Below are 13594 nucleotides of genomic sequence, written 5' to 3'. Positions count from 1 at the left end.
CTCCAGACCCGCAAGGTAATGTTTTTGTTGTGTGACGCTACCAAGTTTGTTAATTGGCTAGAGCAGCCTTAGTATACTCATACAATTCCCATTACACAGATGTGGACAACTGAGGCTCAGTGAGGTTAAGTAACTTGCCCAAGGACACACAGCCGGTGAGGGACATCTCCACTCATCGGAGTGAGTGATTTTTACTACTGCTCTCCAGGAGGAGGTAAATCTGGCTGGAAATGAAGTTAATTTTCAGACAATTTCTAAAACAATTCTTTGTTAAAAAAAAAAAACCAAACTCCTGTGATTGATTAAGTCTGTAGTCCTGATGGACTTTGAGCTCCTGGAAGGCAAGGATTTGTATCTGTCATTCACTGCTGTGTGCTGAGTGCATACAACAGTGCCCAGTACACAGTCGGTGCTCAACAATGAAGACCTTGCTGAGATGCTAACATTAGAACAAAGACCAGAGGGAGGTGAGTGAGCTGTGAAGGTACCTAGAGCAGAGGAAACAGCATGAAGGGGCAAGACCATGCCAAGAGGTTTGGTGGCATTACAAGGAGGTCAGTGTGGCTAGAACACAGTGGGAAGCGGGGAATGGGAGGCCTGGACACAGACAAATCATGTTAGATCTGCTAGAGTGCTGGCACGCCTCGGCTTTCTACAGAGAGTGTTGGGAGCCATGAGGTGTCTGAGCACAGACAGAACAGAGCTGGACTGAGGTTTTAACAGGTTCCTGTGGCCTCTGGCTGGAAGATGAACTGTAGAGGGGCATGATGACCAGGTAGGAGGCACCTGCTCCCAACCAGGTAAGCCAGGATGGTGGCTGCAATCCCGCTGGGAGCTGTGGAAGACACAAGATTTGGGGTTTCTTCCAAAGGTGATGTTAACAGTATTTGCCAATGGAGTGGGTGTGGGATGTGAAAGAAAGAGGAGTGAACGGTAAGGCCAGCGTTGACTGATAGAGTAAGAAAGCACTTCATAAAATGCTGCAAAAACTTCTTACAACATGCCTTGTTTCCTTTCCCTGCAGGACATCTCAGTTGTATCTCTTCTCACTAACAGTTTCCTCTTTCATCTGTAGAGGCAATGCTGTTCTTTGCAAACTTCCTGCCTTTCATCTGAGCTTCCCGTCACCCTCTTCCTCTGGCTCAATTGCTCACAACTCAAACCCACTCCAAACCAGAATCTCAACCCAGGTCTGTGTGACTTGGCACCGACCAACCTCTCAGCTCATCTACCTTGTCCCACCAGCCATGCTCACCTTTGCTCAGTTCCCCAAATTCTTTCTGGTCATGAGACCTTTGCATGTCACTACAAAGATTTTAAGACTTGCCAGCCTCCCCAATTGCATGAACCAATTCCTTATGACAAATTTTTTATCTATATGTAACCATCCTATTGGTTCTGCTTCTCTGGATAACTCTGATAAATACAAACACCTTCTATACATTAGACACTATTCTAGGCACTGCAGAATCAGAAGTGGAACAAGACACACAAAATTCCCCATCTTCACAGAGCTAATAACCTGGAGAGTTGAGGGTAAGGGATACAATTCAAAAATAGGGTAGTCACTGAGATGACTCATGAGCTAAAACATAAAGAAGATGAGGGAGAGAGCCAAGTGTATATGTAGGGCAAGAGCATCCCAAGCAGAGGACATAGCTCATGCAAAGGTCCTGGGGCAGGACTGGGCCTGAGGTATTAGAGGAACAGCAAGGAGGGGTGTGTGGTCAGAACAAAGAGAGCAAGGCGAAGAGAGGGAGGAGGGCAGGACATGGAGGGGATGGAGCAGGCCTTAGAGGTCTCCAGGAGGATTTGGGCTTTGAGCTGAGGGTGGTGGGAGCTCTAGAGGGTTGTGGGCAGAGGAGGTGGAACTTGACTTGGGTGCTCCCTGGTGCCCTCCGGTGGCCACTGCAAGGGCAAGAAGCAAGGAAACCCCTTTAACAATCCCCCTGAGACACATGCTCCTCAGCTATGAGCCAAACAACTTAATGAATGATCACCTAATTGACCAAAGCATAAAGAGACTCCAAGGGGCAAAAGGACTTTTGAAGTTAGAACTAGAGCTTCCGTTTCACTGGTGCCTCCAAGCTCCAGGCTCCTTCCGTGCTTTGTCTGCAGGGCCCTATAATAGTGCTTCCAGATGGGTGGACCTAGTAACCTCGGTTTTCCCAGGACTTCCCTGGTGTTAGCACTGGAAGTCCAGAGTCCCGGGAAGTCCCCTCATGGTAAGAGACAAGCCAGGACAGTTGGTCACCCTACCTCAAGGTAAACACAAGGACTCCATGTCACGGCCAGCATGACAAACCGACCAGGAACGTGAGGGTAAGAGGATGAAGAAAAGAACTCGAGAAGCAGAGAGATGGGGGCAGGAGGAGCACTGAGGAGGATGTCCAACAGTGCTAAGTTTATTCAAAGCATTAAGGCCATATATATAGTGATATTACAGTAAGAGAAGCAATACATCTGTGTCTAGTTAAACAAACACGAGTTCCCATAATAAGTTTCACCATTGACTCTAAGCAGACCTCGTGACTCCAAATGGCTGATGCCAGTACCAAGTGTTCTGTATTGATACAGCAAACCTGAAAGTATTTTATGAGCTGTACTAGGGCAGCAAGGACCAGCCACGAACTTATGACCCCAACTGAATTGTTCTCATCTATTTAGCAAGTGTGTGGGAAGTCACGTAGGCGAGCACACAACACATAGCACAGACCCTTTCTCAGTGTTACTCAACTTTTCCCGTCCTAAACCTTTCGTTAGGTTATTTGGACTTTAAAGGAGGCACAGTCAGGGCCTGGTTTGGTCCTCGTCTCAAGCCTTATTGCAGGCTCCCACAACTCCATTTTACAGATATGAAAACAGAGGTCCAAGAGTGTTTCCATAGATTCCCCCAGGTCACACCACCAGTCAGAATGCAAGAGAAATTAAAGTAGAATGGGTGAAGGCTGGCAGGACGTCGGGGGTCCTGGTCACTGTCCTGACTGTGCCCACTCACTACGGCTTTGGCCCAGCCATTATGAACCAGATAATTTCAGTTTCTCTGAGAAGAGGGAGCATTGACACAGTTGTGTACCTGCTATGCTCCGGGTACCATTTGAAGCACTACCAGTTGGATTAATTAACCTGTCTGACTCTCATTTTTGTAGAAACTGAAGTTTTAGGGAAATTTACTGAAATATGTGAGGACTGGAACCAAGATTTGAACCCAGGAACTATGACTCCAGCGCCTATCTCTTAACTACAGCGCATGGAGTCAAATCCTCACAACTAACCCATTAGGTCAGGGGGAGGGTCATTGAGATACCCATTAATCAGATGACAACACCTAGAGCTGAAGGTGCTCGCCCAAGGTCTAATTGCCTTCAGTCTGGGAGCCAGCCCACAGCAGAGCAAGGAGAAGCCATCGGATCCCTTTGAATGTGGCCATGAGCCAGCCAGTCTCCGTATTTCCCTGAGTGCCAGTGATTACAGCAGCAAGTTACGAAAGCAGGAGCGGGTATGCGAAGGGGAAAACCCAGTCTCCTCCTGGGGATTCATCCTACACCAGTTCATGAGTCCTTGCCTGGTAAGAAGGGGTGGGATAACGGCCATTCTTGGCACCCACCACCCCCATCTGCTTTACTGGGATGGCATGCCGATCCCCCAGGCAAACACTGGTGGAACAGGTACAGGTGAGTTACAGCATAGTCTCTGCTTTCCCCCTGAGCAGGTGAACCTCTGGGATGCACTGCACACTCCAGGGCTCCTTGTGAGACCAGGTTGTGGCTAAAACTCTCCTAAAACACCTTCTGGGAGGCTAGTTTCTCTCTCCTCCCTATCCTGCTCCCCTCACTCTCCTGCAAGTGTTTCCTGAGAGTCCTCCCTTGATGAATTACACACACAACAATCCTGTCAGCTCTGCTTCTACAGAAAATGACCAAAAGCAGATGGTCATTCTTATTTTGGTGCCTTTTTAATTTTTTTTGGTTTATGTCTTTTTTTTTAAAAAAGGTAATAATTGCTTGTAAAAAAATTCAAACAAACAATGCAGAAGTATATAAAATTCAAAGTGAAGATCTCTCAGTCTCCCATCTTTACACCCAGAGGCAACCATTGTCAAAAGCTTAGAGTGAATCCCCTCCAGGCTAAATCCTATTCATAGACTCAGTCATGCAAGTGTATTATTAAATATGAATAAATTTATAAATTCACACAATTTTCTTGACACAAGTGAGATCATGCAATATACAATCTACTGTGCTCTCCAAAACAGTAGCTACTAATCATATACAGCTGTTTGCTTTTAAATCTCTGAAGACTGGGGCGCCTCAGTGGCTCAGTTAGTTAAGCATCTACCTTCAGCTCAGGTCATGATCTCAGGGTCCTGGGACCAGGCAGTCTGCTTCTCCCACTCTCTCTGTCCCTCCCCGCTGCTCAAGAGTGCACACACATGCTCTCTCTCACTTTCTGAAATTAAGGAGGGCACGTGTTGTAATGAGTACTGGGTGTTATACGTAAATAATGAATCCTAGAACATTACATCAAAAACTAGTGATGGACTGTATGGTGACTAACATAACATAATAATCATTAAAAAAAAAAAACTCCAAGAGTAACCTAGAAGGACAAAACAAAATCTTTAATAAATAAATCTATGAAATTAAATAAAACAAAACATCCCATTATTTGGTCCTATTGGCTTTATTTCAAGCGCTCAGTAACCACTTGCGGCTAGTGGCTATTACAGATTCAGAGCAGGTCCATCAACCTGGAAAGAACAACTCTGTTGTCCTCTTGTTTTTTCACTTCAGAGTAGGTCTTGCAAACCAAGAGCAGCAAAATTTGTCAAGCGTGGAAGCTGGGTGATGGGTACATGGAAGTCTGTTGTACTGTTTCCCCTACTTTTGAATGTTTAAATATTTCTATAATAAAAAGTTAAGGGAAGGATATGTTTGGGGCAACTTTCCAAGTCAGTGCATACAGACCCAACTCGTGCTTTTGAACAGTTATGTAGTTTCCACTATGCCCATGGGCATTAACTGTGCCAGGGACTGGCTTGGAAGCCAAAGTTCCACGGTATGGAACTGTCAGTAGCAGGCAGCTTACCCACCCTGGACTGCATTTCACAGCTCACCTTGTGTCCAGGTATGGTCCTATGACCCCAAGCAAATACCACATGCCTCACTGCCAGACCTCTGTTTTTAGAAAGTGGGTATGCCTTCTCCACTGTTTCTTTTCCCTCCTGCCACAGTCTGCAGAAGACTCTGAGACCCTAGCATGGCTGAGCCACAAGATAGAAGGCATCTGGGTCTCCAAATTACCATTCGGAGGAAAACCACTGACTGGCCAGAAATATTTGCATTGGACTCTAAACCAAACAAAAATTAAATTTATTTTTAGTAAGCCATGGACAGTTTTGGGTTTGTTACAGTAGCTAGGGTTACCCTAACAAACACAACGTTTTATCCAACCAGTCCCGTCATGTAAACAAACATTGTTTATTCCAAGTTGTTACCAGAATAGTATAACGAACACATCCTTGAGTGTATGGTGAGGTATGTCTGTACTTTATACAAACATCTCTTTGGAATAAATTTCTGGATTAGGAATTGCTGTATCAAAGTGTATATGCATTTTCATAGTATTTTATAAAGTATGGTATAGAGAGACAAGCACAAATATTTTAAGTATGTACTTTGGTGAACTATCACAAAGTTAACATCCCAATTCCATTTTTAATTCCAATAGTGCTCAGTTTTCTCAAATGTTAAGTCTTTGGAATTTCCACTTACAAATTTCGAGTATGTGCCTTGACTATAACATCTCTCACACTCTATGTGAGGCACAGATTCTTTCTTTTATTTATTTATTTATCTACCTAACTTTTCTGCATAGTGTCAGGCCCCTGCTGGGTCCCAGAGCTGTGAAGAGTCACACGATGACTTCCTCACTGGCCAAGGGCTTTCTGGAATCAATGATAATATTGATATTTTTTTTAACAAGGTGATCTTTTTGGAAATAGAGTGATAGGATTTTCTTTTCCACTTACATGGTGTGAACTCCCTTCCCCAACACATTCTGCTGAAGGATTTACTCTCATTCAGGAGATTTTAGGACGTCTTAGCAGTAGACACACATGAAAGCGAAACAGTAACATTCAAGTTTTAATTGCCAAAATGGATGTTTGGGTTCCCAGCAAAACAGTAGCCTTGAAAGCAAAACCTTGTAAGATGAACAAGTTTGGGGATCTAGTGTATAGCATAATTACTCTGGTGAACAATACCGCATTATGTACTTGGAAGTTGCTACAAGTAGTTCTTATATATCCTTATTCCAGGAAAAAAAAAGATGGTAGTTATGTAAGGTGATGAAGATGTTAGTGAACACTATGGTGATAATCTTTCTCAATATATGTGTGTGTAAGGGCCTACTTAGCCAGAGTGACTCCATCTAGGTTAAACAGCCATTTTGTTGTTTGTGGAGTAAAACTTAAAATGACCATGCCCCCCCCCCCACTGAGGAACTTACTTAAAAGCAAGTCTGGGAAACAAGTAAAATATGGTCAACCAGTTCCTGATAACAGAGCCCAGATACAAGGAAGAGTCAGGTCAGATGGAGATAACAGAGCCCAGAATGCAAGGACGAGTCAGGCCAGGTGGAGACATCCAATCAGTAAAGCATACTATCACCCTAACCACCAAAGAATGTAAACCCCACCTTTTGGGTGTCAAACTTGGGCGCCAATTCTGACCAGAATGATAGGCTAGTTCAAACAGCTACTGTAAGGTAAATTGTAATTCAATTGGCCACTCGCGTGTGACCTAACATGACTATGCAACTTTCTCTGTGTTAACAATCTCTTTGGCCACCTGTATGTGGCCAGGCTCAACCACATGGCCTTTGCTCTATAAAAGCTAGTCTGTGAGGTTAAGAGGTCGCTCTCTCCGTAAGAGACGGCCCCAACCGGTCAGTTTGATTCTTGATACTGGGGTGAAATAAAGCTTTGCCTGACCTTTGCTTTGTATCAGTCTCTCTCCTTTGATAACGAACCCCAACATGTGTATCATATCAACACATACACACCTTAAACTTGCACAATGTTATATGTCAGTCATATCTCAATAAAAAGATTTTGGGGTAGCCAGCCTTGAAGGACTAGAAAGTAGAGTTTTCATTAAGCCATGGGGTAAGGGAAATAAATATCTTTCACAAGGGAAGAGAAAAATTGTGGGAAGCTAATAAAGAGAGATGAGAGGGACCCACCAGAAGCCCTACTCTTCTGCCACATCACCTCAGAAACTTCTGGGTAGGAATGGATGAATTGGGGTATCAAGGCTAGGGGCTGACTTCTCCCAGCAAAAACCAAGTAGAGTTTCCCAGTCTAAAAGAGAAGTTTGCTTTCTGCTGCTGTCACATCCAACAGGGTATGAGAGCCAAGGATTAGATTCACAGAAGGAGGTAGCTAGTAGGTGGTCAAAAAAACATCTTCTGGGTTCCTATAGCCTGAACGTGGAAAGTAGAAGCTCCTGCATGGACCCCTGGGGGGTAAAGAGCTTCTGAGAGGACTACCAGACAAGCAAGGTGGGGCCATGCTCTACCAGTGGACAAAACATCCTACCCACAGTCCACCCTTGACAGCCACAAGATCCCATAAGTTGTCCCTACACCAACACACAGCCACCATTTTGGGCGGACCAAGAGTAGAGTAAGAAATTCGAAAGATTAACTCTTTGCACAACACAGACTGAATTTCCCAAATGAGGGTGAGCCAGGAAATGGAGACACTGAGAACATGAAGAACTGGCAGTGCTTTTCCTCTCCATCCAGCAGCAGCTTATGTAGAAGATGAGAACAATTAATACGTTTTTTAAATGCAGTTTTTTCCACATTGAGTTGTAGTTTGAGTAAATTCCATCCCCATTCCCAGTACCATTTATGAAGCTCTTATCACATGTACCAAGTAGTTAACAAAGTTACCTCTTTCGACTGAAGCTTCACCATGTCCCTGGGATGGGAACCTGTGTTAACTGTATTTCACGGTTGAGGAGAGTGACCATCAAGAGAGGTTTCGTGTGACTCATCCGAGGTCACACAGTGAATCCACGGCACAAAGGTAAGTGCATGGAGGAGGAACCAGGAGACCTGGGTGTTACTTATCCCTTGCTCTGTCACTAAGTATCTCCCAACAAGTGTTCAGCTGCAGCTCAGCCTCCTGGGACAGAAGGGTCTCCTCCCCAAAAAGCATCTTCCCGCACATTGAATATATGGATTTTCTTTGACCAGCTTACCAACTGCCATTGATTCCAATGGGAAAACAACCCAGAAGAATAGACCACAATACCCTATGGGGAAAGAAAAGAAAAACACCGTGAGCCGTCAAGAAGCAATGTGCTCAAGCTGAAAAAAGTGCTCCTGGAATGGCCTCATATAAGTAGGTTTGATGAACGTCGATGAGAGATCCAACAGAGTGACAGACATACGGTATGTCACATAATACAGCAGCCATTCCTGTGTTTCTGCACTTCATGTTTTTCATTTTGTTTGTATTATCTTAATTTTCTTTTACAAAAAAAAGTTCCAGCTGATTTTCAAAAACAGACACTTAAACATGTATTCTCAAGAGAAATAACATCTTCCTCAAGAAGGCAAAACTTGGTTCTTAGGGAGAGATGAAAAGAAGTGTCCAAAAGGCAGTGTAGCCTACCAGCATTTAGCTCTTCTTTGCTATTACCACCTCTGTGACCCTTACCCCACCACACCCATCTTTGCCCCCCTGCACCCTTCCCTCGACTACCACCCCCACCTTCAACCTCATCACCATCCACACTGCCCCCATGACCACCCCCACCTCCACCACTCCCACCACCTGACCTCCACCACCCCATCTTCTCCGCTCCCCCCACCATCCCTACCCTCAGTGTCGTCATCACTACTCTGATGATTAACTCCAGGGCAGAATAAGGGGCACTAGTAGCTAATAAAAACACTGACACCACAAAGCAACAACTCGGCATTCCTGCATTTGTGGTCCACGAGTTACCTGCTCCTTCTAAGGTTGCCTGCTGGTCCACAAGGCCCATAGACCCAAACTCCTTACATTCCCATTCATTATCACCAAAATTGTTTTGCTCCTTCATCATTTTAGATTTTTTTAAAGTTTTATGTACTTATTTATCAGAGAGAGAACAAATAAGGAAAAGAGCACAGGCGGGGGGAGCGGCAGGCAGAGGGAGAAGCAGACTCTCTGCTGAGCAGGAACCCACTGAGGGACTCGATCCCAAGACCCTGGGATCATGACTTGAGCCCAAGGCAGATGCACCACCGAATGAGCCACCCAGGCATCCCTACTTCATCATTGTAGAGGGAACAGAGCACTGTTTTTAAGCATACCAACTCTGGAGCCCAAATGCTTGGATTTAAAAATCTGGCTTTGCTAATTATTGACTGCATGGCCTTGGAAGACTTATTTAATCTCTTTGCACCCATGTTTTCTCCTTCAGAAATAGATGCACTGGACCACAGCTAAGGAAGCCCACATTTGTTGTTCAAAACATTGTCCCTCATTGACAGATTTTTTTATTATTATGTTCAGTTAGCCAACATATAGTACATCATTAATTTTTGATGTAGTGGGTCAGTGATTCATTAGTTGTGTTTAACATCCAGTGCTCATCTCTCTCATTCATAGATTTGGACAGTGACCAAAACTTGAAAGACACGAAGAAAACCACAACATAGGCCATAAATAAGACCAGTACAAACTCACGTCTGAAGAAAGGGAAATAAGAGAACAGACAGGAAGGCTCCATCTCATGGCTCAGGCCTCAGCACAAATGTCACCCCCTCCAAGAGGTCTTCCCTGACTTCCCCCTTCAACATAACTCCCAGTTACTCTCTTCTTTTGTGGCACTCCCACTGCCTGAAATGCTTTTGTGTAGTTATTATTTGGGACAGCATAGCCTAGTAATGAGCAATAAAGCATACGACTCTGGAGCCAGATTTCCGGCTCTACCCCTTGTGAGCTAAGTAGTCTTGGGCAAGTCATCTAACCTCTTTTGCCTCAGTTTCCTCCTTTATAAAATGGGGCTACTAGACACCCAGTATTTGGAGGCGTTTTGTGAAGTTATTTGAGGAACTTAAAATGTTGCTAGGTGGGTGGTTACTGTTATGGCCAGTGGCTTCTTTTCTGCCTGTCCCCCCCATGAGGATGTCAGCAAAGCAAGAATTGCTTGTTTACCACTGCTCTCCCCTCCATGCCTACAATGGGACCGGGCACATAGTAGCTGTTCAGGAAATACATGTCAAATCAATGACTATAAAGAAAGTCTGCCCTGACAAAGGGAATTCCCTGTGCTCTGTGATTTTTGTCAAGGGCCCCCCAGTGAAGGTGTTGGCATTGTCCAGCCTAGAATTGGGGTCTCTGGCTGAACACCCCATGGCCTTCCCTTTTCCCTACCGTATACATCCAGTGCAGGCTTCCCTCAACCCTCCCGTCACCATTCAGCCCCACACTTACCCCAGAAGAGGAGCAAGCTGGAGCTCCCCATGGTGCTGTGTTTCTCTCATTCGAAGAGGGAACCTCTTCTATGGTCTTGAGATTTTCAGTAAACAGAACGTGTGGGAAGAAGGGAGAAGTGGAGTCAGAATTGCTCAATGCCACCAGAGCAAGACAGCACTTTTTGCTGATTTGCCGCTGAATGAGGACAGCATGCCAAACCCCTAATTTTTTCTTTCCACCATGGTGAAGAAAAGTTGGTCTGGCTGATGTGTCACTGTGTTCTCTCTCTCTCCAATCACTCTCCTTCCCTCCATTCTTGCTTTTTTTTCCCCACCAGCACCCACCTCTCAACCGCCTTTCATTGCCCCCAACTATAAATAAACTACCATCATTTGTCTATAATGAAGCAAATCCCAATCAAAGGTCTCCTCCCAGCACACCCCACACAAATAACCACCACAGCCATCATGGACCAGGTGCTGTGCTAGACACATTGCCAATAAAATCTAATTTCATCACATCACATCAATATCATCAAGTAAGGATTCTGACCCCCACCTATTTTACAAAAAATAATAATAAAGTTAAAAAGGAAACTGAGGCATGGAGAGGGGCTAGGACTTGTCCAAGGTTACTTGGAGTCAAGATTTGAATCCAGGAACCTCTGGCTCCAAGGTCTTAGCACTTGAAACATCCCATCTGCCTTCAGCTGTCCTACATCTGACCACTGCACAGCAACACTCCACCATATTCCCAGCCCTAACACACCTGCATACACAATCTCACACACACGAAGGTCTACTAATGCCTTGGCTGACATTCCCAGGAGCAGATGCTGAGAACAGGATTCTAGTGAAAGTCGTTTAACAGGAAGGTAACCTTAGAAAACACCAGCTGGGAGGGGTAGGCAGTGACATGGGGATGGTAAAGGGTTCCAGGGGGCCATGCCATCTAGGAAGTTGCACTAGAGCTCAATCTCCCTGGGCAACTCTGAAAGGCAGCCCAGAGAAGTCTTCAGTTACCCCAGCAGAGGGGCGAGGGAGCTGGGGTATCTATCCCCCAGCTACTGCCCATCATGCATTGAGGTTCACATCAACCCACAGCACCTTGGGCCTGGCCTCCAAGCAGAGAGAATGGGCATAACCAGAGTGTAACCCTATTGATAACAAAATGCAGCAGCTGATAGATATCAGTCTAGTGTGCCCCCAAGGGGTTGAGGGTCACAGGTGTGTGTAGGCACCAAAAGCATCTGCCACAAGCTAAAAATGAGACACAAAGGTTAGCCTCAACTTCTTGGGAAGAAAAGCCCCCAAGTGTTTTTACATTCTCCCTTTTGCTCTGTACAAAGCAAAATACCCACCTTGCAGTTATGATCATTGAAAAAGATTCATCGGTGGTCCCCCCTGCCCTGTGTGCATCGAAGGACCCTACATGGTGAGGTTGCAGTTAAGAGTCAGCACAAACACATAGCAAATTCCACCAAGAAAGAGGATAAACAAAAGCTGTATTGTGTTAAGGAGAAGCACTGGAGGATACACAGACTTTAGAACCAGATCACAAGAGGTTCTTATCCCATCTCCTCTGCTTCCTAGTCATGTGTGGTCCTGGCAAGTTCTTAATCTCTCTGTGTCTCCACATTCCCATTTGTAAATTGGGTCCAATAATAACAGGTCTACTTCATGGGGCTGATGTGAGCCTCTGAGGATGGGACATATATGGTGTGCCTAGTACAGAGTCTGGCATGCAGGAAAAACTCTGAGGTTGGCTCTTATGGCCACAGGAGATGGAATCAGACCTAGGATCAGATCCTGATTTTGCAAGATATTCTCAAAGTGACCTTGGAAAGTGACTTGCCTCTCTGGGCCTCAGTTTCTTCATCTGGAGAATAAGGGTACCAACAGGCCATGTCCCAGATCATCACTGTGGAGGGGATTCCATAATGTGGGGTAATGTTGCCAACTGTGGCAACTTCTGGGATTTTCACTTTCTTCCATAATCCTTGTTTAGTGCATCCAAGGTGTGGACACTAAGGGCAGACAAATAAATGCAGTGGTTTTAACTTCATCCACAAATTCCTTGGTACTCTTCCCTTCCTCTACTTGAGGGTGTGCTAGACTTGGTGAACAGGAAAAGGAGGGTATGACACTGGGCCATCTGAGACATTTGAGGTTTGGAGGGTCACTGTGGCTTCCTGCTTGCCCTCTCCTTCTGGGATCATTCACCGGGGGGAACCCACAACCATGTTGTAAGGACACTCTGCAGCACTGTGGAGAAGCCCACATGAGGAGGAACTGAGGTCTGTGGTCAATGGCTTGACTGTGACTTCATGGGGGGTGTGTGTGGTGGGGGGACTTGATCCAGAACCACACAGCTGAGCCACCTCTAGATTCCTGACCCTCAGAAACTGTAGGAAAATAAAACCTGGTTGTCTAAAACTGGAGTTTTTGACTACTCAGTTTTGGAGTGGTAGAGTAGGCAGCAAGAGACAACTGGTATACCTAGAAGCCATTTTCCCCATCACCAAAATGAAGACAACACCAGCTTTATAAGGATTGAGGTTTAATGTAATAAAAACCACAAAATCCTGCCTGACACAGATCAAATGCTTGATAATATTCATTGTCATTACGTTATTCTTTTGCTATGCTAAGTTGTCATGGCTACTCACAGAAGGCCTGGTACCAGCAATGACTAAACTGGAAAAGCCAACAAAGATCATTTCATGCAGAATGGTCTAATGTGCATGAGTTTGGACTTGATCTTCAGGGCACCAGAGGGATTTCAGCAACGGAGTGAGGGTCATGCTGGGTTTTACAACAGCTGTGCCCTGGCCCAAGTGGGAACCATGGAGAAGGGTGGGGCTGCATCCTGATGGAGAGAAAAGCATAGTGGTCTGATCTAGGGCAAGGGCTGTGGAGATAGAAAGGAGTTTAGGAAGCAGGGCAAGCAGAAATGGGGAAAAGTCTGGTGAGTGGGGAGTCTGAGACAGAAGGAATAGCCGACATTCAGAATGGGGATGGCCATGGGAGGAGGACATGCGACTTTCCTGCCCCCATCACAACAAAATACCAAAAACAGCCATTTAAAATAACACAAATCCATTACACTGTAGAT

General features: G+C 45.3%; 1 protein-coding gene across 1 annotated transcript in view; it reads right to left on the bottom strand.

The window, feature by feature from the left end:
- The window catches only part of ADGRE1 (adhesion G protein-coupled receptor E1), a 55123-nt gene extending 44546 nt beyond the window's left edge, over positions 1 to 10577 (bottom strand). The window contains exons 1-2 of the mRNA XM_032883782.1: positions 10499 to 10577; positions 8271 to 8324 (exon numbers count right to left, since the gene is read on the bottom strand). Of these exons, the coding sequence (XP_032739673.1) occupies positions 8271 to 8324; positions 10499 to 10529 (85 nt within the window). The 5' untranslated portion in view covers positions 10530 to 10577. The remainder of the gene's footprint in view (positions 1 to 8270; positions 8325 to 10498) is intronic.
- Between the last annotated feature and the right edge of the window lie 3017 nt (positions 10578 to 13594).

The sequence above is a fragment of the Lontra canadensis genome, unplaced genomic scaffold (genome assembly GCF_010015895.1).
Source record: "Lontra canadensis isolate GAN:19392208 unplaced genomic scaffold, GSC_riverotter_1.0 scaffold88, whole genome shotgun sequence".
NCBI lineage: Eukaryota > Metazoa > Chordata > Mammalia > Carnivora > Mustelidae > Lontra > Lontra canadensis.
Note: the sequence above shows the minus strand (reverse complement) of the source record. Positions and strands in the feature narration are given on the sequence as shown.